The 24,312-nt window shown below is 39.4% G+C and overlaps 2 protein-coding genes, 1 non-coding gene and 1 pseudogene across 3 annotated transcripts in view; 1 reads left to right on the top strand and 3 right to left on the bottom strand.

Moving 5' to 3' along the window:
* Nucleotides 1–1,389: 1,389 nt before the first annotated feature.
* On the bottom strand, nucleotides 1,390–15,837 carry PPP1R8 (protein phosphatase 1 regulatory subunit 8). The gene is made up of 7 exons (XM_011357713.2): nucleotides 15,690–15,837; nucleotides 13,739–13,799; nucleotides 8,809–8,962; nucleotides 7,308–7,528; nucleotides 5,606–5,750; nucleotides 4,428–4,492; nucleotides 1,390–2,842 (listed from the first exon to the last, which is right to left on the bottom strand). The coding sequence occupies exons 1-7, from the start codon at nucleotides 15,743–15,745 to the stop codon at nucleotides 2,489–2,491; spliced, it is 1,056 nt and encodes a 351-aa protein (XP_011356015.1). The 5' UTR covers nucleotides 15,746–15,837; the 3' UTR covers nucleotides 1,390–2,488.
* LOC111738308 lies at nucleotides 11,792–11,957 on the bottom strand. Its single transcript, XR_002779814.1, has one exon.
* Nucleotides 12,334–12,452, top strand: LOC111738252 (annotated as a pseudogene).
* A 5,523-nt stretch (nucleotides 15,838–21,360) lies between the features above and the next one.
* Nucleotides 21,361–24,312, bottom strand: part of STX12 (syntaxin 12) — a 30,535-nt gene continuing 27,583 nt past the window's right edge. Inside the window, exons 8-9 of the mRNA XM_011357712.2 lie at nucleotides 23,304–23,386; nucleotides 21,361–22,022 (exon numbers count right to left, since the gene is read on the bottom strand). Of these exons, the coding sequence (XP_011356014.1) occupies nucleotides 21,927–22,022; nucleotides 23,304–23,386 (179 nt within the window). The 3' untranslated portion in view covers nucleotides 21,361–21,926. The remainder of the gene's footprint in view (nucleotides 22,023–23,303; nucleotides 23,387–24,312) is intronic.

The following is a 24,312-nucleotide window of genomic DNA, read 5'->3' as shown; positions in this document are numbered from 1 at the left end:
GGGGAGAGGCTGTGTTTCTCAGCAGCATCATGCTCACTTGAGCGATAATCATTTGCCAATCCATGTGGTGAATGGGAGGGGCTTATCTATCTATGGTCAAAGTCTAGGGATGCATTAAGGCGAGAGGTAACTGAACTCCTCCTGCAGTGCTCATCTTTGAGCAGCCCTAAAACATGATCGGAAGAAATCAGAAATACATATATATAAAATAGCTTTGCAGGCTTGGATATTCTCTGTTGAGCCTTCTTTGGGACACCAATGCAAGTTTCACTCTGCAACTCAAATGCTGGAACCAACAGTGCAGGCCATAATCTCTCACCAGAAAGGATTTAATTATCTAAACTAATCAAAATCCTTTAATATATCTTCCGGGAAGTTGTCCACCTTGGAAAAAAATTTTAACTTCAAAACAAATGCCCATAAATCAATATAGCTGCAGCCTACTGAGCACAATATGCCATCGGTGGGCCACGCGCATCCTTCACCTAAACTCCTTCTGGAGGCTATGTAAACCTGTGCTCTGCCTTCAGACTAGAGTCTCAATTCTGACTTCACAACAGTGGGATCACAGGGAAGTTTATTTTGTCTCTGAGCCTGTATTCTTATTTATAAAACAGGTATAAAAACAGTATTCCTTTAGGGCTATGTGAATTAAATGACATGCTGTAGATGGTTTGCAGGGTAGGTAGATGCTAAATGAGTGACTGACAGTAACCTTCACTATGAGAGGAAGGTACCCTCCTAATATGAAGACAGTCGTTTCCACAATGGCTGATGAAGAAGTCAGCTTCTTGTATAGCTGTGATTTTATGGACCTCTGCTCTTTATCAGGCTGCTTCTGACAGTAGTCCACGCTCAACCCAAGGGATCTGGAACCTAGCTGGCATCTTCATCACAAAGCCGCATATGTATTTCTCACAACACACTAAGTGCACTTCCTGCAATGAGGTTCCAGTATGGAAGACATCCATTCAGTCCAAACCCTGGTTGAAACTCCTTCTAAACTTACTCAATTTTAGCTTCCTTTTGGTCCTGTGCCACCTGAGCTATAGCTCAAATGCATGCAGCTATAACCAGAGAGTGGGTGATCAGGTTTAAATCACATCCACCCCAGGACAAGTGCCCAAAGCCCAGTCTCCCCTGTCAGGTCTGTGGTTCTGTCTCCTGATGAAGGGCAGCAGGCACCTCTTAACCCACTCTGCTCGGCGAGGCTTCAGTCTGGGGATTAGAATCTCTAGTTAGAATTCCGCCTTCGTCAAGGGGCATCTTTTATTTGTGGTAATAGAATAGAGAGCATCACCTCCCAAGCCCAACAGCTGTACCTTTGACAAACATTCCCTAATGGCAGTGGGAATCAGTGATGGCGACTGAATCACAACTGCACCCAAATGACAAAAGTTACGTTTAATTTACAATGTAATAAAGGTTACAGGTAAAAAGCTACACATAAAGCGTGAAAAGGCCTATTACACAAATGTACAAATCTCTGTACAAAGCTCCTATCGTTTCCTACCTTCATCTCCTACGTTAGCCAGGTCTTGTCTTGGAGCTCTGGATAATGAGAGCTCTCAGTCAAGGGGGGAAAGAGCCTCCGAACCACCATCTAAACATGCCCTCTTAGAGATGTCAGTTACTTGCAAAGTAAAAATCTTTTCCTTTTTAATGGGAATTGCTCTAATTGGTCATATCCTTTAAAAGTTGCCTTCATAACACACCTTGAAAGGAAAGTAAAGCCTTAGAGAGTAGAGGACGGTACTCTGGCATCAAATGAGAAACTTCAGCAAGTAGAGTACTCAGGTTTGACAAGAAAAACAGGTAAAGTTCAAACAAAGTAGTAAGCTTAAAACTATCAATCTGTGTCTATGGCACTGGTCACAGACAAAAATCAAAATGTTCTCATTCCAACAGAAAGGACAAAAGAGAAAAGCCTAACTATTGGACCTCAAAACCATTGACTGAGGAAAACATTTTTGAGCTGAAACCTTAGCTTAACTGAAGAATTCTAAACCCTCTTTTTTATCAACCTCAGATGTGTGGCAACCCTCTTGCTATCTGGAACTTGTGAGGATAGTAAATATAAATTAGGCTGCTGAGCCCACAAGGCTGGTGATGTAATTGTCACTTCTCAGCTCTGGATTCAACCTGAGGGCCAGAAGTCTCTCCCCGGGGTTCATGACTTTAAATAAAAATGATCCTAGAAAGAAGGAGAAAAGAAAAAGGAGGTAATGGAAGGCCTGGGAAAGAGCCAGGGCAGCCTATTTAAAAGGATATATAAAACATTTCTCTATACTGAAAGTGTTCTGAAGACAGGTCTTTATGGGATATTTCAACCACCCCCCACTTTAACATCACATGGTTAGGACCCCAGGAGACATTCTGAAAGATGATACTGAACACATGGAAATTTTTTCTCCCTAGTTCATTAGCTCCCCCATCACCCTTCCACCCAGTTCCCACCCAAACCCTCCCTTCTCTATGACCAAAAATATCAAATCAGTAAGGAAGGTGTGGGCTTCTTGCCCGGCCAAGCTTCTTTTGCATATTTCTTCTTCTTGGGTTCGTTGACAGCTTCAGGGTTGTAGACTGCAGGATTTGGTGCAGGATTCATGTTCACTGCTGATGGCACAACAGGAGTCAAGTCCACATCAGGGGCGAGGTTCGGGTATGGCATGGGCAAACCACCGATGAGTGCTGTCCCGTGGATGCCGTGCGGCTGGGAGCCGGCTTCACTGTGCGTAGGGGGCAGGCCCCCGTAGAGTCCTCCACTGAATGCAAAGTTCTGCATGCGCCTGCTCCCTGATTCTTCCAGGCCCAGGGAGCCAGGGCCCTCCACTCGCTTCTTCTGTGTTTACAAGGAACAAAGGAAACAAGAGTAAGGCACCAGAGTGGTGCTAATTAGCCTTTTCCATTCCAGCCCTAGAAAAATGGGAAGGTGCCTAAACCGCTAGCTTGTTTTGTTCCCCAGAAAACCTATTTCGCTATCCTGAAATCTCAGGGTTTGGAGAGACTTTACAGTTGTCGCCCAACATGATGGCTCCACACCAAGTATTCACCATCTTACGCTACACCGAGAAATGAGGAGTGTGTGAGTTTTTCATAAAGGAAAACTTATCCAGTTTAAGTGACTATTCTTTAATCAAAGGTAATATCCTTCCCTCTTTTTTTCTGTTGTTGTTAAAATGCCCTTTTAGGAAACAGAGGTGATAACAGATGGTATTACTACCATCTAGGTATTTAATTTTTTCTTTTTTTGGGGGGGAATAAGAAGTATTGTCATGTTGGGCACCAATTTTGAAACAATCTGAGAGCAAAGCAAATCTGTAGTGACTGAAAGCAGTTTACTGGTTGCCTGGGGCTAGGAGTGAGAGGGAACTGACAGCAAAGGGACATAAAGGAACTTACTTGGGTGATGGAAATCTTTATATTGAGTATGGTGGTGGTGACCCAGATGTACAAATGTGTCAAAACGCTAATAGTATACTTAAAATATGTGCACTTTACTGTACACAAATTATACCACAATAAAACCAACATAAAAGTAAAAATACCTGCTGGTTTTGTATAATGACAACAGAACATTTCCAAAGATGGAAAAGAGCTCGAAGAGAAATGTGACATGAACACTATGAAGTTGCACAGAAAACTTTCACTTTGTACTTGTCACACTAAAGAAAGTTCATGAAAGATCTCTCTCACTTCTCTACTCCTTTTGGATTAAATGAAGAATAACCAGGAATTTGCTACCTCTTATCAATCTAGTCTAATATATCCTAAAAATTTTTTAAAAATAAAACTCCATAGCATATCTGAAAAAGCATCTCCCAATCACTTCTTGAATACTTCCGTTTTCAGGGATCTCACTCCTTCAAGGGGCTGTTTATTCCCTTTGGACAGTCCTAGCTGTCAGGTAGTTCCTCCACAGGTTGAGCAATCAGAACATTTCTGTAATGCCCACCTCTTGGTTCTTCAACATACCTATCCTATCTTTAAACCTAACCCAGGCCTGGGCTGGCTCTCCTATCTGTGCCATTCCTATTCACAAAATAAAAGCACAACTAAAGCCAGAGGTGCCATGCGGAAATACAACGTCTCTTCCTCACCTGATAGTTTACTCTGAGTCAGAAGGAAAAGGCTAAAAAAATATGGGCCTTCCTGAACGTTGCTAGGAAGTAAATTTACAGACTCACATAGCACCACAATTTACATGCAGCATCAAGCTGGCTGGTCACCTGCAGCCTTTCTATGGCCCTCCAGGATCCCCTAGACATAGATGGAATAAAAGTATTTCCATAGGATGAAAAATGAGAGAGGACCAAAGAATGTGTTTTAAAATTAAGCACACACTTAACACTTGCCTAAAAATAAAAGAGTGGATTTTTAAACCAGACTGTATGGCATTTCAAATATTGTTACAATGTGCTTCCTACCTTGACTGGGACCACTGCAGTCTGTACCATGTTCCGGAAGCGTCCAACTGAGGGATCGACGTCCTCTGCAAAAAGACATGAGGGAAGGGTAAGTCTGGTACTCTACTGGGAGGATTAAGGGTATAGGGCTCACTGAGATCAAAGCAATCACAGCTCATATTAAAACAGTAAAATATAGCTAACATTTTGAGTGTTTACTGTATGCTGGGGATTGTGTTAAATTCTAAGGTCACACCCCCTCTCTCTTTTTTTGGTTTTAAAAAAAAACCCAAAGCCTAGCAGGTAAGTACTACTACAATCAACATTTTTTAAATTAAATTTATTTGGGTGACACTGGTTAATAAAATTATATAGGTTTCAAGTGTACAATTCAATAATATGTTCGTTATACGTATACTGCATTATGCATTCACCACCTAAAGTTAAATTTCTACAATAAACATTTAATAGACAAGAAAATAAACTCAGGCTTAGAAAAGGAAAATGACTCGCCCAGTCACCCTACTGGAGAGAAGAGGAGCCAGGACTTGAATCCAAGCCGCCAGAAATAGGCCTGTGCTTTGGACTGCTATATAAACTATACCTCCCAGCTCTATGTCATCCATCTACCAGAGTCCTTGAGATAACATGAGCCCGATAAATAAATGTTGAACGATGGAACAAATTGATAAACTTAGTGGCCTTCCCATAAACTGACACTCTCATCTTGCTGACATTTCTATACAAACCACCTATAAATTACTTCCTTACAGAGAGGCAAGTCTTCGATGTGGTTAAAAATGGCAGCAGAAAGTTCTCCAATCTTAGAATTACCAATCACACTCAGGACCCCATAAAGACAATAATGTTCTGTCTAGAGGTAAAGACAGTAAACACGTATACTTAATTTAAACCTCCACTATGACAAAGATATACTGGATCAGCAGAGGAGAATGATATCATTGCTCTTATAGTGAAATATATGGGTATTTCCTTTAGCTATTTCTTTCACATTGCAACTGGATAATGCTTGAGTGTGGAGGGTACTCCACCAATGAACTGTAAAAAATATCTCCCCTTAACATAGCACCTGTTATCTTAAACTTTGTTGAGAAACATTACGACTGCCCTATAAGTTCTGTACACTACTCTCTGAGATGACAGCTTTTTCATCAGAAGAAACTAGGAAGATACCTCACCTGGGTTGATGATTTCATCATCCTCACTGAAAGTCACCCGTGAGTTCTTCCTCTTCCTCTTTGGTCTCTGAATATCCAGATTCCCCTCCTCGATGGTGAGGGTGGAAATCCGCTTGTTGTGGGCAGTGTTGAACTCTGTCAGGTTCTATGCCAGGGTTCACAGAGGAAAGACAGGAGTCAGTACAGAGAGAATTTGAAGGAGAATATATTACTAAATAAAGAAGAAAGCATTAAGGACTAACCTTGACCTCCCTAGGATTCTCATTTGTATTCATAAAAGATCCATCACTGTCCCTAGATTGCTAATATCAGCAAGTCACCTTTAATAGAATGTGGAACACCCTCTTTGACTATTGGGGCAGTGATATTCAAAAGGAGGTGAAGGACCTGGAGCTGAAAACAGGTCATATGTACAAACATCCTTGAATTTAGGTTTTAGGTTGTTTGTTTTTAAGAAAGATTATTGTCTTAATGCTGAGAATTAAAGGAATGTGACTGTAAGGAACTCCAATTGTTTTTAAAGTAAGAGAACAGAGTTGAGAAAGGACAATTAACAGCTTCTTTCCCAGTAGCTCTCTCCTTTAAAACTCAAAAAGACGCTGCCAGTGCACTTAACATTTGGCATTAATATTTTGTCACTCTGAATCCCTGTATATGGCTCCATTTCTATTCATAACCATCCACCCATCTCAATGATTAAGGTGGCCTCAGCACTGCTGCCTCTTCCCGATCCTCTGGATTCCAACCTGCATTGCAGTTTGAGATATTCCAAATGTCTTGAAAATGAAGACCCAGGGAGGACCTAACATACTGAATTTTAAAGACAGAGAAGCATGGAAGAAGCAAGAGTGATTACCATCAAGCCTCTGGCTATGAGGCTACTTCTTTAGAAGGAAATAACTTCTAAATTACAAGATATCCACGGTACTTTTCTTCCTAAAGACTGGGAAATTGCCTTGGGGTACTAGAATAGTAAATGCATGTGGGTGATTAAGGACATGCCTGCATGTGGTCTACCTGAATAGACCAGACACCCCAGTGCAGGGGACAGACATGTAAAGAATGACAACCACATCAAAAACTACTGCAGCCTCTAGAAAATGAAAACTAGCACTTTAAAATTAAATATTGTAAAATTTTTACTCAGAAAATGAAAACTAGCACTTTAAAATTAAATACTGTAAAAGTTTTACTCAGAAGATTCCTGGGCTATTTAGACGATATCAAAAAAAGCAAATGAATGAAAACTTCAGTCTAAGCCAGTGCTGTCCAATCAAACTTTCTGAATGATTTCTCTATCCGTGCTATTCATCATGGAAATCACCAGCCACCTGTGGCTACTGAGTACTTAAAATGTGGTTAGTAGCTACCACACTGAAGACTGCAGCTGCAGAAAAATTTAGCTCCCAGCCTTGGTTTCTAACATCCAGTGAAGGTATACAAGATGATCACGAGAGTCTATGGGCAGGAGACCCAGTCTCCTTGTTACCCCTGGTCATACGTAACCAAATCCACACAAAGCAGCTCTTCAAAGTATGTCACAGCTGGCCACACTATACTGCTTAAGTGGCAAAGACCTGTCACTGGGCTCAAGAAAATCTCCTGCTGCTAAGTCAATGACATTCCAAGATATACAGAACAGATACATACTGCAAAAACCAGAGTCCCAAAAGACAAAATAATGAGATAGACGTGGAATTACATCAAGCTCGGTTTCCTCCTCTGGAAGCCCTAGTAAGCCCTTGAGTTCATCATCCTCTCCACCCATCTTCTCATCTCCTTTCACAGCCGAGGGCAATGTCTGAGGCTTCTCACGTAGAGTGTATGCCCTTGTGGATGCGCCAAATGAGACTGTGGAATCGATGGGAATTTGCTGAGGCTTGTGAGGTTCCAACCGAATGTGACCCAAGAAAGTGCCGTGTGCTGGGAATAACCAAATCAGACGTGTAAGAGAGAAAAAAAAAACCAACCTGAGTTGTAGAAGGGAGAGCAGCTCCTCCCAGCATATCAGTTCTGCTTTTTAAAATGAAAATGACACTGGGTCCACTTTGCATCCCTTGTCATGGGTCACAATGAAAAGGAAAACTCCTTCACTGGGTCTTGAATCTCTTCAGTGGATTTCTTACACATCTTCAGACCCGCTGTTACCCCACATAACAAACACCACTGTTTGTTCTCTGCTGCCAGACAGGCTTGGCTCCATTCTGGGTCCAGCAGGAATGGTTCCAACCCAACAATAACCATGACCCCCAAGGCAGAAGAAAGGCATTGCTGAGGTCTGACCTCACCAGCCCCAAGTCTAAGGAACATAGGCCCCGGTGGCAGTTATGCTTGGGTTTTCCCCAGGACAAGAAAGGAGGCTGGCTGAAACAGGTGCAATATCAATGCTAAGGCAAGCCAAAATCCTACTGGAGAGTCTGAATAGTTTTCCATGTCTGCATTCTGCATGTTACAAAATGGAGAGAAAAGATGAGAAAAATTTGCAAGTAAGTACTTGTGAGACAAGGCTCTCCAAAACCATTATATAAGCAGATTGGGGGGTGTGTGTGTATGTGTGTTGGGGAAGGGGGCAAGGAGTAGAACATGGTCAGCCCAGGAAGCAGGATCCTTTACATTTTACACTGTATTCATACATGGGAAAAATGAACAAACTTCAGGGCTCCATGAGGTTAAGTCTCGATTGCATTTCTGGGATTATCTTTGGCAAAGTTGAAAATCTTATTAGTTGGAGTGTGTTCATAAAATTAAAATTGATATTATTAGCAGTCAAAGCAAAATGTTGCTTTAAAGAACCACTATTAAAAAATTAAATTTTACTCAAAATAAGTATTTTTTTAAATGTCCTATGCCACTACTCTACTACATTAATGGAGCTAATCATAGCTTCTGCTTAAACTGAATCATAATTTATCATGGTCCTATAAACATTTAGATACCCATAGTCCCTAGCTCCTGGGTACTTTTTTTTTGTCCTCTGTATCTACCTATTGCCTCCTCCAGGACAATGTTCCCCCAAATCCTATTCTCTCCAGTCATCAATTATTTCAGAAAAATAGAAGTAGAGAAAGGCTGATTTAAAAATCAAATATAAAAGTCTTCCTCGATGAGCAATAAAACATGACTTTGAAACTGAAGGACCCAAAGAGCATTTCACATTGCCCAAAAAGGAATGTGTGAGGCGGGATGAGATGTGAGTTACTTACTACTGTTGAGATCTATTAGGAAAACTCTCTTCAGATGCTTGTGGTAGACCAAGGCAGCGTGGACCCGAGAGCAAGACTGGTGGTCAATGGTAAAGTCACACAAATCAGGGTTTCTCCCAAATAAGTAATACTTCTTCTCATCAATAATCAGTTTCTAAATAAATATTAAATTAAATATTACTTAAATCTTGTTTCAACAGGGTTTAGCAAAAATTCTTCCAATCAAATAAGTAGAGGATCTGAGTAGACAAAATTCTTTCCCATGGTAAAAAAAAAAAAAAAAAATTATTTCCTATTATTCTTCAAGATAAAGAGCTCAGAATAATTTACTAACATTTTGAGGAGTAGATGGCAATCAATCTCTCCAAATATAGTGGTCAAATGTCTAGTGTTGATATAAAAAAAATTTGTCCTAATTCTATTAGATGAAAGTGGCCTGCAAAATGTTTCTGTCCATTGGAAATTTTACTAGATCTTAATTGTAGATCAAGCAGGCAACAAGAACACAAAGCTTATCTATAAAGTAATGGCTGCTTTTCGGAAAATATACAAAGGAAGATTATCAATTGGTTAGGAAAGGAAAGAGGTATAAACACATATTTATATTCTATCATGTCATCATAGCCCCATGGAACCCTTTTTAGGAAACGGAATTACATTATACATCATTGTATGAACCTCTAAATCTAAATCAGAGTTAACTCTAAGTGGGTATTTGCTGTGTCCAATAAAGAATTACTTCATAGGGCAAAGAGTTCCTGGTTTGGAGGAAAGTGTGGAGATAAACATTTATCGAAGGGCTATTATTGCTAGGCATTTTAAGCATTATTTCATCTAATCCTCAAAACAACTCTATGAAGCAAGTATCACTTGTATTGTTAAAGAACATAGATTGGGAGAGATAAATCACTCATTTAACACAACCCAACTGGTTAAGTGGCAGATCTGGGATTTAAATTCAAGTGAGAATGACTTGCAATATTAATATTCTAAACAATAATGCCATGGGTCTGAAACAATTCTAAGAGCTCCAAAATGTTTCTAGCCACAACTGTGGTACTGGAAAAATTAAACTATACAGCAGGGCCTCGAATAATGTTATCTCATTCAACGTCATTCTGTTACAACAGTGATGAGATGCCACAGGAACTTAACTCTTGTTTATATCAATTAGTCTATGGTAAAACTGGTTTCATTACGTGTCATTCTGCCAAAGTTCCAAGAACCTATAGACAATGTTAAGTGAGAACTTACTGTAATGCCCCGATATAAAAGCAGAGAAGGGGATTTCACAGACCAGTAACTACTATTAAAAAATTGTGGGGCTGACAGCATTGTTAACTTACTATTTTGCCAAACTGCCACTAATTAGTATCATCATAATCATTTTATAAAAGGTCATTTTATCAGCAAATAAGTAGGAAGTGCAAGGATAAAGGACCATTCTTTGAGTTGAATTTAGCTTTATGAAAAACTCACTATACTGTCCTTATTTTCTTTTAATCCTAGATCAGTAAAGCCTGCCACAGACTGGTTGTAGACTGGGCTATCGTAGATGAAGGACTCTACATGAATTTTTACTACCACTTCTTCCAGTTTTTAAAGTCTACAATATGACTATTTTGAAGAATAACCCTTATTCGAATACATGTTGTTTTTCCTTTAAAAAAAAAAACCCTTATAAGGTCTCAAAGCTCTAGTTCACATTTCCCATTATACTCTTTCTAAAACCCCTGAGAGAAAACAGCACAAAGCTGGGTAGAGAAGTAGTCAAGCTAGTATGGTACCAAGCTAGGCATCATGAGGCTCGTATTTCATTTCTAGCTATGTCACTGAACTCACAGTGGGCTATTATTTGCCCCCATGCTTTAGTGTTCCCCTTATAAAACCAGAACTATGCCTCATACACTGATAACAGTAACAACTGCTGAGCGCTTACGTGCCACACACTGTGCTATTAGTTTTATGCTGTCATTTCATCTTCACGACCACTCTGTGAGGTGGGTAGGTACTATTATTCCTATCTTTACAGATGACAAAATTGAGGCATAATGAAATCAATTAACATATTCACGTTCACACAGCTAGATGTTTATAAGCTAGATTAGAAATCCAGGTCTGACTTCAGAGTCTAAGCCCTTTTTACCACTACATTATATATTTTCTGCACTCTATCTGCCATCGAAAAATTGTACCACCGTATGGAAAGGAATATTTTAAGAAGTGAATAAGAACTATGGGTCACACTCTTAATTTTTCTTTAAACAATAACTTACCCAGTTTCTTTCAAGCTTAGCCTTAAGGCTTAATTAGTTTGACCAGTATAGGTATGTGGGTCATCTCTGGGAAACGCTGTCTAGCAGTACCCATCTGCTGCTGGCAGAGCTTATTCCAGGCTCGTAATGCTAGGCAGCACCGAAACTTAATAATAACCTGACAGCTCAATAAGACAATCAACTCCATGTCTTCTTAGACCCAAGTTTTAAGGCTTGGGTTAAATATAAGACATTCCTTTAGAATTGAGAGCTCTGAAATTTCAACATCTTATTCTCTCTAGGTAATATTTATGCAGGCTGAATCTCACTACATTTCTCACTTCTATTTATATGCACACAGACTATGTCCTCATAAACTTAAATTTGTTAACCACAGTGCTCAAGGCTAGTCTCAAGGAAATACTGTATAAGACCACCAGCTCCTGGGTTCTAAAATAACATTGACCAAATTTCTATGATTCTAAGATTCCAAAGACATGCCAGAAATTAAGGGGAGAGAAATAGAGAAGGGGCCTCTAAATTAAATATCTAACATTCATTATTAAAAGCTTCTCAATTACACAAACATGAAAATAAAGCGGGAAAACGGTATGTGTAAGAATCAAGGAAATCTGTTAACTTTCTGGACAATGCTGTTTCTGTCCAAGTGAATGAAATAATGCATTGGTCTTTCAATAATCACTAAAGCCACAATTTCCCGACTAGCTAGTTGTGCCTCTGAGTTATAACTCAGAGTGTGACTTTACACACTGGGCTTAAAAGACTCATGGCTTTTGTTTTAATATTGCACTTCTTAAACCCAGCTATCACAACATATCACAAGCCTTGGACACAAAGCTAGGATATAGATAGCTCGGTTAGTATCAAGTGCTGCCTAAATCCTTAAAAATATGCACATCTCAGGTCTATTCCTCTCAGAAACAATACAGTGATGTCTAAAGATTGTAACTCAACAATTGTGTATGGCAACTCAGCACACCCAAGAACAATGAAAGATAGAGAACATTATCAGTTAATGGAAACCAGTAATCAGAAGGATGTTTGACAACTTTTAGAGCTTTAAAAATATAAATCATTTCACAAAGGAGTATCATAGCATTAAGGCTGGTCCTCCTTGTCTGTTTCTTCTTATTGAAAACTGAAAATTTACTAAGTTCTAGTAACAAAACAGACTTCTATGTCTTCAAAGCTTCATGCTATTTAGCAACAATATTTTATATCTGAAGTCTATAGTAAAAAAGATTTTACAGTCTACGGCCATGTTACCCTGAACAAGCCCGATCCCGTCTGATCTCGGAAGCTAACCAGGGTCGGGCCTGCTTAGTACTTGGATGAAAGACCACTTAGGAAGACCAGGTGCTGTAGGTGTAAAAAATAAAAAAATAAGGGATTGTAAGCTGACAAAGTCCTTGCAATCTGTGAGGTCAACCAAGGGTTGCCTCACCTTTAAAAAAAAAAAAATTTATAGATAACTTGGCAAAATTATTTCAAAGAATAATCTTGACATTTTATAACTTTTAAGATAGAAGAAGCTATGACAAAGGGGCTCTGAGTGACTAAGAGAATTATGAATTAATAAAAGAATTCCTCACAACTCATGTCTTAATACTTTGCAAAATACCTAGGTATCTCTCCAACATCCTGAGTGACAACAATATATTTATAGAACAGCCTTCAGGAGATCTCACAGAAGGCTTTTCAATGTTGTTTTTACTATATACACCAAAGAAAAACAACTGCATTCAAAAGTGGAGCACTGAATCTAAATTCTATCTGAGAAAGCAAACATAAAATTGGTCTAAGACCCGAAGACTCACAACTTCATGGTCACAGTGGGCTTTTTTTTTTTTTTTTTCCATAGTAGGCTTAATAATCATTTTTTGGTAAATAAATGGTACCATAAGAATTAAAAAAAAACTTACACACCCTAATAGCTAATCAAAATTTATGTTCTCTTGTAGTTCCTTCTAGGTGGTATTCATTCTAGAGACTTGTATAAAACCTGGACTTCTGCTAAACTTTTCCTTTACAGTACTTATTTCAATTATCACCTTGTAATTTTTTGTTTGATTGTCTTTTCCACCAGAGGAGCTGAGGACAGGAACCACATTTTGTTCACTGTTGTAGCCCTATGCTGAGCACAATGACTGGCACATAATAAGCACTCAATAAATGTTTTGAATAAATGAATGAATTTTATCACCATTCTATTCTCTTTTTTGAGCAAACGTCTTAGTTTATTATCATCTTTAAAGGTCCTGGGCCTGAATATCATAAAAGCAACTTAAAAGTTAAACTCGATCCACATCATTCACTTTCTTCTTCAGTTATTGCATATCTTGCACCTTCTACAGAACTTCATGTACTCAGGGATTTCACCAAGTTATAGGGCTTCCAGTTTGATTGGGGTGCATAGGCCCATGATCTATTAAACCCTTCATTTGGAAGGTGAGAGAAGTCACAAAAACTGGGTGTCTGTGGGAAATAAGAGGTTTGAATGTGTTATATCACCATGTGCTTTTAATAGAAAAAAATATCAGGATGAACGAAAGTAGCATTGCTGGAAAACAAAGCACAGGAGAGGGGGTGGAAAAGTGAGTCACTGGTAAAATCTTTAGTGTGATAGGAAAAAAGAAAGACATGCATTTCCATACCTCGATTAGTTTGTCTCCTTTGACTACATCCAGATGTAAACCAGGTGGGGGTTTACCTGCCCTGAAAAAGAGTGAATAAAGCATTTTCATAATGAGTTTGTAAATGCCATTTACAATCATTGTCCTATTCGACAGTGCAGCTCTCTTACCAGCCTATAATTAGTTCATGTTCAAGCAGAAATGTCATCTACTTTACTGTTATTACAGCTCCTTTCTAAGTTTGACACTTACTTCCCCAGTGATTCAATTGCTCTAAACCAGATTTTAGTGGATCTGTATTTAGAGCAGCACCAAAGAAACCTATATTTTATCACTGATATCTACCTCAGAAAGAAAGCAGCATAGAGAGAGTGCAAGTATTATAGCTGGGTAGTCTGATCACTTGAGGTTGAATCTAAGCTTTGCCACTACCACTAATACCATATAAAGGCTGAATAAATCAGTTGGTGTTTAGGGTTGATCAAGATTAGTCTCATTAAAGAATAAACAGAGGGTACTGTCCTGAGCTCTGAGACCAAATCAGAGGTACATAATTAGGAAGTCAGAGCAATCCAGTTTCATGCCCATGAAACCAGGCACCAACAAATACAAGACGTATTTATTACCCTTGAACAGTTCTTTCTACAATGGCATGTTTAAGGGAACTTTCCTCGATACTCCTATAACCATAGCATTCAAGGGGGATACACATATGTCAAAGCACATAACACAGTGCCTGGTGCATAGCAGTCTCTAAGGAAATGTAAGGTGATCTCCAACAGCCTCTTCTAAATATAAGTTTACTGCCCTCGTTCAACTTCTGAAATTAATGCAGTAAGGAACCAAAATGGACACAAAATTTGTAGACTGAAGCAACTGGGTATTACAAAAGTGCAAAGGGACCCAGAAAATAGCCATATGTTCACTTGCTTCCTGCGTTTGGTGCTTTGAAGTTTGAAAAAAAGAAGGATCTTGCCAGAGCCCCTACATTTGCACACAAAAAAAATTTTATCCGTCCATCTAATTGAAGATGCAACATAGTCATCTCACAATCTTGCCCAACTCCTCTATGGCAGTTGTTGAAAAGACAGTGGATTGGACAAAAACCCATTTTGTCCGGGAAACGCGAAAGCAATGTTACATCCAAAACGTGTTTTCTGAACTCCTGCTATGTGCCCGCCCTAGGCCAAGAAGCTGGGAATATAAAGATGCATCATACAACCCTTACCCTTGAGAATCTCAATATAATGGGAGGCAGAGAAGAGTAACACATAAATACACTGTGATGAGTTACAGCAGAAATAGCTCTCAGACGGGTCTCCTTGCAAGGCAATTCATAATTTTTCAGCTTGTACCCTACCCAAAAACTAAATTAAATTATTCCATTATTCCCAAGAACTTGCAAAAGGATGCAAAGGGTTCATTCCAGCAATAACTGGTGCCCACTTGTGCCCGGCTTCGCGCTGGTCGCTGAGAATGCAGGGGTAGGTCAGAGCCGTCCCTGCCCTCAGGGGGCTCCCAGTATGCGAAAGACAAACAAGTACGGGACCAGGAAGGAGCAAAACAGAGGGATGCTGGTCTCTGAGGTTCGGCCAGGGCCGGGAAGCTAGCTCGTGCGCGCTCGGGACAGAGAGACGGGGGGCAGGTACGATGCTCCACAAGAGCACCAGGCATTCAGTCAGGAGTTGGGGTAAGTTCAGGGCCACGGCCCGAAGCGCCCCAGCAAGCGGCTGAGTGCCTGTGGGGCAGCCTAAGCAAGCGCCTCAGAGCCCCCCAACTCTGGGTTTCCTCAGTGCCTGGGCCCGGACTCAGACTCCCGGTTCCTCCACACGCCGCCGGCCCGACGGACAGTTCTCCCTCAATCAGTCCCAAGGTCTCTGAGGCGTTCCGCTCGCTGCGAAAAATGAGCCGCCCAGCCAGCCCAGGCCAGCTTAAGCCAGGCAACTCCAGCCCTGGCTGCCCCGCCACTCACCAAGTCGGGCAATCGAACAGCGGGAGGCTGGAGCCGGAGTTCGCGGCTGCCGCCATCTTGTGTCTCCCCCTCCCATTTGGCGGGCCTGAAGCATGCCGGGAAACTGGAAGACCCAGAGGGGAAAGGCGGCATCCCAGTAGCCTGTGCGTACGCGCGCGCCCGTGCGCGCTCGCAGCGCACGCAGGCACGCACACACACGGCGTTATTAGTGGCAGTGGAGACTAGGATCTGGTGTTAAGGTTTCTTTCGGTGTTTGAGACAGTTGGCTTTCTCTGAAGAGTCTCCGGAGACTAGGGCTTTTTTGGCCGGGAAGTATCTGAGTAAAAGGGGCTTGTAAGGAGGGGTATCGATCTTCCCCTTCGTCCTCCTGCAAACATGCTCCAGGGCTCCTAAATCTTTATTGCCGCTCTATTCTCGTTCCAGCTTACGCTCCAATCTGGAGAGGAGCCAGAGCGCAAAGCATAGGACACTGGCGTGGTCACTCATTCTGTTCTTCTGGCTCTTCTCAGCAGAGCTGCTTAACCTCACTCACTTTCCCTTCCTAATCCAAAACTGGGCTTTGAGGGCTTTTGTAAATTATCTGGAAATCTAGTGTTTATGAAAACTCTGTATAAGCTGAAGCCAGGGAAGGATCCAGTCAGAGGGCAGGTGTCCAAATCTTCAATGTGTGTGAATGAAACGGTTATTCACGTTGTGGCACCTTTGGATTTTTCAATTTTGGTCATGGTGACTAGATGGTGAACAGAAGCATCAGGATTCAGGCCTGTCTTGGGCCAATAACTGACTGAAAGAGACCAGGAGGGTCTCTTTGTAATGGCTTAGTCTATTGCATGCAAGTATGTATTTTATATGGATCATCTCATTTAACCCTCACAACACTCTTGAGATAGGAAATTATGATCCCTAAGGGGAAGCTCAGTGATTGAGATGTCCAACCTCACCCTAGAACGTGTGGTGAGATTCAAACCTCAATCCGTATGATGCCAAAGGCCATGCTCTTTAATCACCACTTTCTCACATTTAGATGTTAGTACAGTCATATTTGTTACCATGCAACTAATGCCCAACACTTTTTCACTTTTGCAGAAAACATGAATTATCTGATTTTTTTTTAAAGAAAATAACTGCAAAATTATTGTTCACCGAGAAAGAGGCACTGCACAGCAAGTTATCTCCTTCTATGATGAAGTTATTTCTTTTGATTCCGTTATTGGTCCTCTAGATTTTAAACTGAACACCAGCTTGTTCAAAAGATTTTGCCCTTATTGACATCATCGGGGATCAAGTTTTAACTGCAACATAATATTAACTTGGATTTTAAAAGTATCAACTCTTTAAACAGGTAGGAGAATCACTTTTCCTTCCGGTCTTCAAAAGTACAATAAACTTATCCAGCAAGGATGTTAACTGATCATATCACTTATCAAATAACCTGTTAATATCCTCCTTTCCAGTCTTGTGATTCCAAAGACTAGGCTTATGTGGAAAATTCAAATTCTAAACTTGGTTTCAAGAAAACAGGCTATCATTCCCTCCTATGAGCACAAGGACAATTCTTGAGAATTAGTGTTTTGAGTATAACAGAAAATAATAAGGTACTTTTATCTACAGAGATTGTGCAGGCCTTTGAGGTTCAATGCCTGTTTCAGGCATGAGGTGGTGTTGAAGCCATTTCTAGCTATGTGTGACCTTACACCATCTATGTCAACTTTGCCTTTCAATTTTTCAGCTTCTCTGTGCGGTCCATTATTTAACCTCTTCTATTGCTAACTATACGCACAACAAACCTAGTGCTATAATCTTACCCTTTTAATTCTTTAGTCCTTGGCCATGTCCCTGTTTCCAGCACAGCTGATATTCACACTGGCTTGTGATGTAATGACACCTTACACTTGCTTAGACCTTATAAAGCAAAATGCTCTTTGTTTGAGCACCAGTGATGTCAGTATAGATCAGCAAACTGAAGGACCGCAGTCTAGACCCTCACCTGTTTGAAATGATAAGACTGATAGGCTAGCGGTCTTTGGATTTTGGTATCTCAACAAAGACAGATTAATTTCTTAGACATTGAGACTTCTTTAGAATAGAACCTAAAGGTACTAGAGCATATTGATGTCAGAAAACTTTCTTAAAACATCTTTGATATATGAGTAATCAAATGGAGACATTGAAAAAAAATTGTATGTGTACAGAGAGTACAAGCAGGAGGTTCCATTTAGCAGGGTGGTTAACGAAAAGTTTACAAGGTACTGATGGAAGAAAAGATGTTCATGAAAAGTTGGGTAGAAATTGTTATTACTCTAGGTTTTTAGAGAAATCTTCGTGAAAGAGGTGGTGAGCAAGAGTTTGTGTCAGTGATACATGGAGATAGTATATAGTGTCTAAAGGTGTGGTTTTAAAGCTTGAGTGCTTGAGATCAAATCCTTGCCCCATCACTCCTGAATTGTGTGCCCAAAGCAGGTTACTAACTTACTATACCTCGTTTTCCTAAACCATAAAAAGGGGACAAGAAAAATATATCTCCTATATGGTTTTGTGGGTATAATAAGAAATGTAAAATGTAAAATATTTAACATTTTGCATAGTAAAATGTTGGTAGCAAGAGCTCAAATATTATCCCACAAATGACCATTCACACATAGAATACTTCCTCAAGCCTTTGAATTCCTGTATTACAGGGGTCCCCAACCCCTGGGCTGCAGACCAGTACCAGTCCATGTCCTGTTAGGAACTAGGCCACAGAGTAGGAGGTAAGCAGCAGGCAAGCCAGCAAAGCTTCATCTGTATTCGCAGCCACTCCCCTGCACTAGCATCACTGCCTCAGCTCCACCTCAGATCATCAGGCATTAGATTCTCATAAGAGCACTGGTCCCTGGTGCCAAAAAGGTTGAGAACCGCTGCTCTATCAGACTGCCTGCCATTCCTAGCCTCAACTTCTTCAGTTGTAAAGTGATGGAGCTAGGCTAGATGAGAGGTTCACACACATTACAGATGTCCTGGACTAGGGAAAAAAATACAGGAATGTCAACTTTTATTTTGCCAACTAAGGAAATTTCAAAATGAAGACTTCCAGCTAACATTATCGCCTTTTCATTTTCATAATCTTGAAATACACTTTTAAAAAAGTTGGGAGGTCATTAGCTCAGCCTCAAAGACGGTGCTTTAAAAAGACCACTACATCATTTTTCTCATTTTTCCATGGACTGGTAAAAATTCGGTCCTTAATCACAGTCCAACATTAAAAATTCTATTATTTCAAGTTTATCTTTAAAAATGAAATGCTACTTTGTCAAATTTCATTTTGGATAAGTATTAGAATAAACTACTCAGTTGACCTAAAAGCAGGATCAGGGGTTGGGAATCAAAACCTTTCAAACTATTTCCTAGTTAAATGGAGATTCTAAACTAGTTGTGTTTTGTAGGCCTGAAAGGCAATACTGAAAAATTCTTTGAAACCTAGAGATACACTAAACAGGCTTAGAAAACCCAGGAGGAAGCAGGTGATTCCTAGTCCTAGGAAACAGGATAGACTGAAATCTGAGTTGGATTTGGTCTGCATTTAGTGACCAAAAGCAGAAGCTTCATTCTCATGACTGAGGACAGCCTTTGAACAGAAGAAAAACAAAACAAAACGGAATGGAGGCGGCTCAGGGTGTTTTACTTTGCACTGACTGAATGGTAATTTCATTCTGATATTTTTGCCCAATGGTATGATGCATTGTATCACCACCCCTTAACAAAACAGAAAACAAACAAACAAACCTATCCTGGGAGCATCAGTCTAGCAGCTATTAAGTTCTTGTTCTGGAACATTCTTAGATAAAGTAGCCAGCCTGAAATTTCTACTTTACTCTATACAGTACTACAGTTTTAATTCACTTGAAGAGAGAATGCTATATCTAATACTTCTAGAACATTCCGTAAAGAAATAAGAGGAGAAGAAATACAGAGACAAATAGAATTTTTATGTTCAGACCAAACCCTTGTGATCCTTATAATCAGAGAATTTCACAGCTAGAAGAGAGCTGTTGAGAGACCTTGGAGCCTATGGGTTAAATGATTTGTCCAAACACCTACAGCGAGTTAATGGCAGAGCGAAGATTTTTCAGGCCTTCTGTATCCATCTAGTTTTTAACCTCTAAACCAATGGTTCTCAACAATGGTTATACATGAGAATTAGCTGAAGCTTTTAAAGATCCCTATGCCTAGGCTATATTCCAAACTAAACTAGAATCTTGTGGCGGGGCACCTAGGTATTGGCATTTTTTGTTTCTAATGGGAAGCCAGAATCAAGAACCACTGCCCTAGATCATGGTGCCCCCAATGATGAACAAAGCACAAATAAGGAGGAGTCTATGAACAGGTTTATTAGGACCATTTAGCAGAACCTCTTGGCAACTGCCACAAATTCCAGGCCAAGGTTATATTTGCTACCTATGACCACTATTACCACCACCACTGGATTACACAGTATTATAGAAAAGAACTATGGTGGCTTCATTTTACCCAAACTGAAATAGTTTTTCACAACAAGACTTTTTTTTGCCTGGAACATTACAAATGATGTATCCAAGTCCAGCTTTGATTTGGAGTCGAAGAGGCAGTTGATCGTAGAACCAAGGAGTTAGCTCTGAAGCTGCTGCTTGGGCTTCTGTGACATTCCAATAGCTCCATCCTGTTTTTCAAGGAAGGAATTGCAGCAGCCCCTATACTGCCCCCAAACCAACCCTTACTTAATCTCCAGTCTTCTTGCAGGTCTCAATTTTTCTCAAGACAGCACATTACCTAATATCTACCACATTAGGATATTAACTCATAAAAACTTACTACAAAAGCTTTTAAAATGTTTATTTGTATTAAGTGGGTAGAACGGTGCAAGAGTGCAAAGAAACGTATGCATTTGGACCCTTCTTTCCTTGCTGTTCACTTCAGTTTAGTAAAAGAAGGTTAACATTAAAGAGAGTAGAAGAAAGTAATATAAATATATATCCAGGGGTAGCCAAATCCTCTAATTCTCTAAAGGACGAACTGAAATTGTTGGCCCAATTCACATTTATGTGACAGCCTAAAGAAATTACATTTCCTTTAACTGCTCTAGACCTGTGAAGAAGGGAGGTGGACAACATTTATATTACAAGACAACAATCTTTTATTGAAACATTTTTTGTCTAAAACTATGCATGGAGAGATTAATTTCTTGTTCTTAAGTTAAGACGTCTAACATCACTATTCCAAACCAGTATTATTTACAAAAATGAACCTTTTCTTTGCTTTATCGCCAGGTTCAAGGAACTAAATTTTAAACCACCTTCAATCTAGCTTTTGAAATCTTCCTGCCATCAAATACCCAGCGACCCTCATAGGGGAGGGGCAGCCTTTTGACAGCAACATTCATCATTCACCAGGAATGTAGAACCACAACTGAACAACAAAAGGATTAAATCATTCCAAACAATTCCTATTTGCTTTCCAAAAGCATGCTTCATCTAATTATCCCTTTCTATACAGACAGGTAGGAGAGGAACCTTTTGGAGTGTTAATTAAATTAATCTCTTCAAAAAGTGAATAGGATGGTTTAGTGTGTATATGGATGAACTGCTGTGGATGACACTAGCAGATAATAAAGTAAACTTTAAACCCAGATTAACATGTACCCCCAAAACTGGCCAGCTCAATCAGATACTTATTTAATCTGGATCACGTGTGCAATTTTTTACTTTCTAGTTAAATACAGTGCCAAAATCTTTCAAAGCACATAGATAATAGGCTTCTTACAAATTCAAATTAAAATGTTAAATAATACAAATTGCTGGCTTATTATATATACATTTTCTGACAGACTCCATTATGTTGGGTGCCAGAAAGTAATTCTATCTCAGTTGCTAGTAAAAAGGTAAATCTTGTATACACATAAAAAGACAATTTATAAGACTGTAGTGTCACCTGTCAAAACAAGAATATCTAGAATGGAATTTGCAGTAAACACTTGGAATGAAGGGCAATCAGAATAGAAGAGAAAGCAAAATCCACATAAATTAATTCCTAATTTGAAAAATCAATAAAATGTGTACATAAATTGATAAATACTGTCTCCATAGGACTAGTTAGTAGTTAGTTTCTAACTAAATTATTACAGGATGTTCTGGTGTATGTTTTCTTGTGATCAGTTTGTTCTGGCAAAACTCCAGCAAGCACTTGCTTTTGAAAACAGTTCAGTGGGAGAAGGCTCTGAAGCAATCACTTTTTATAAACTAGCCACATAATAAATCCGAAGAGAGCAGCAATCACTGACAGGACAAGCACCAGGATACAGATCTTCTTGCGAGATTTTTTCTGAGGAGGGAAATATGTACAGAAGACACTCATGAAACAAGTAAAACTTTTATATCTAAGACTCCAAGAGTGCTTCATAAATCTGCTTCCTGGTAATTCAAAATTAACTCTATCCATGCATGAATATGTGGAGACCTTCCCCAAATCTCAACAGTTACCAGCACTGGGCAGTAGTACAAGTTCTAATTCAAGGCTCCCAAATACAAGTTAGCAAAGGAAGTGTTTATACCAATACTGCTAGGCATTATTTGCAATAAAATAAGTTATTTGGGCATGTGTATTTTAATAAAGGTTTTATACTTCATAAAATTTTGTTCATTATAAAAAATATAGACAAGCAGAAAGAAGAGAAAATAATCACCCAGATATAAAACTATTGACATTTTTATTATAATTCCTTCTGATCTTTTATCTATGCAAATTGTTATTTCATATAATTGGGATCATACTTATGAGGTTTGATGTTTTTCTCACTTAACATTTAGCATAAAAATTTCATTATAAACTCTTCATAAACCTCTTTTAATTCCCACATAATATAACATTGAGTGGATGTAGATAATTTACTTAATTGTTCCTTTGCTGTTGAATACTAAAGTCATCACTCGGTTTTTAAAAGGAAACGCTATTATTACAAACAAATTTAAGAATATTCCCAAGTAAAATATAGCTATCCTAGGAACATGGAAAATGACTGAAACACTTTATTTTAAAAAAGCCATGCAACACCAAATTGTGAAATGAGAAGAACCTCACTCACAGTATCAGTACATTGAGATAAAGACCCAGATAAAAACCATAAAGCCAGTTTCAACTATATGTAAAATATCACTTTACAGAAAGTAGATTAACCTCTTTTTATTCAGATAAGTAACTGCAAATAGATAAATAGCAGTCAGAATTGATTCTACGTCTACTATCTGTTGGCAACAGTCAACATATCTGCAAAGATCTACTTTGTACCAATTATTATCCTAACTAAAACAAATTTTAGCTGTTTAACTATAAAATTAGCCTTAAACCAGATTTAGGTAGCATGATAGATATGAGGTTAGCTTTGTAGCTAAGAGGCTTGTATGTAAGTTTATTCAAAGTTTGATGCCTTTTTGTAGATCTCTCTGCAAAGCAAAAACCTAAAAATGGAACTGGGTCTCAATTATGACCACTCGCCTCCAACTTAAGCTTAAGCAAAAGACTGCAGCTGTTCTCAATGTGTCAGTGTACTCTGATGGCCCATAAAGTCTGCAGCACAGAATGACTTTCCCTGATACCTGCTTTTACCTGATAGTAAGCAGCTCGCTGTAACTGATCAGTAGCTCTTTCTACATGCACCTCTGAGCTTTCCACATTGGCTTCTATGCTATCTGCAAAAAAGAAGAGCAGTGGATGTTTTACCAAACTCAGATGTTTCAAGACTGTAACTTGAATAGACTTATGCAGTTATGGGTCCAGCTATGAAATCAAAAGTTACTAACTCCATAAGAGAATAGCCCTATTCTTTGGAAATAAACACTGAAACATTTAGGGAAAAAGAGTTATGAAGTATACAACTCACTCACAAATGGCTTGGAAAAAATAACATATATACATATGACAAGAAAAAAACTTCTGAGGTGTTCTAAATTAAAATTACAGTGGCCAGGGAAGTGAAAGAGACAGCACAGTTAAGCTGTTAAGAGCTGTGGACCAGCTCTGACAAAACTGTTCGCATTCTTGTACATCTGTTGGAATTTAGGATAAATTTCCAGGTGGCTATTTCCACAATAATCCAAAAGAGAGAAGAGCCAGGCACCAGAGAACCCCAGGAGCCCCCGCTTCTAATTTACACATGAACTTTCCAAGCTGCTGCTCACCGCCAACCCACCTGAGTGGACACTTCTTCCTTTCTGTCTCTGCAGCACCTAGCTCCGCTTCACCTTCTCCCATCCTGTGTCTATAGCTAATGTAAATTCTTCCAGAACAGCTTATACCTTTCTCCCCACTACATGATGTATAAAAAACACTTGCAAAACTCAGGGACAATGGACATGTTCTCTCTCCTACCTAGCCGTGCTGCAGGTGGTCTAGACTCCATGCCCCAAGACCAGTCTTCTTTTTTTTGCTAGCAATGGCTTAATGAACTCTTTCTTTTAAAAAGACTTTCTTTTAAAAAGACTTTTTAAAAAGCCATGGATGTTAAAATATCTTGTTTAACACATATATAGAAAGAGCGAGAGCAAATAAAAAGTAAATGGGGCAGAATGTTAACAAGAGGTAAGTCTGTGTAAAGGTTATAAAAGAGTTCCTTGCA

This window comes from Pteropus vampyrus, unplaced genomic scaffold (assembly GCF_000151845.1).
Source record: "Pteropus vampyrus isolate Shadow unplaced genomic scaffold, Pvam_2.0 Scaffold36, whole genome shotgun sequence".
NCBI classification, from domain to species: Eukaryota; Metazoa; Chordata; class Mammalia; order Chiroptera; family Pteropodidae; genus Pteropus; species Pteropus vampyrus.
Note: the sequence above shows the minus strand (reverse complement) of the source record. Positions and strands in the feature narration are given on the sequence as shown.

Excerpts from the sequence above, each read along its gene's own strand:
- PPP1R8 (XM_011357713.2), bottom strand. The coding sequence starts at position 15,745 with ATGGCGGCAGCCGCGAACTCCGGCTCCAGCCTCCCGCTGTTCGATTGC. Across the intron at positions 13,800-15,689 it reads CTGTTCGATTGCCCGACTTG|GGCAGGTAAACCCCCACCTG; the intron begins GTGAGTGGCGGG and ends ACTCTTTTTCAG. Across the intron at positions 2,843-4,427 it reads CTGCAGTGGTCCCAGTCAAG|AAGAAGCGAGTGGAGGGCCC; the intron begins GTAGGAAGCACA and ends TTGTAAACACAG.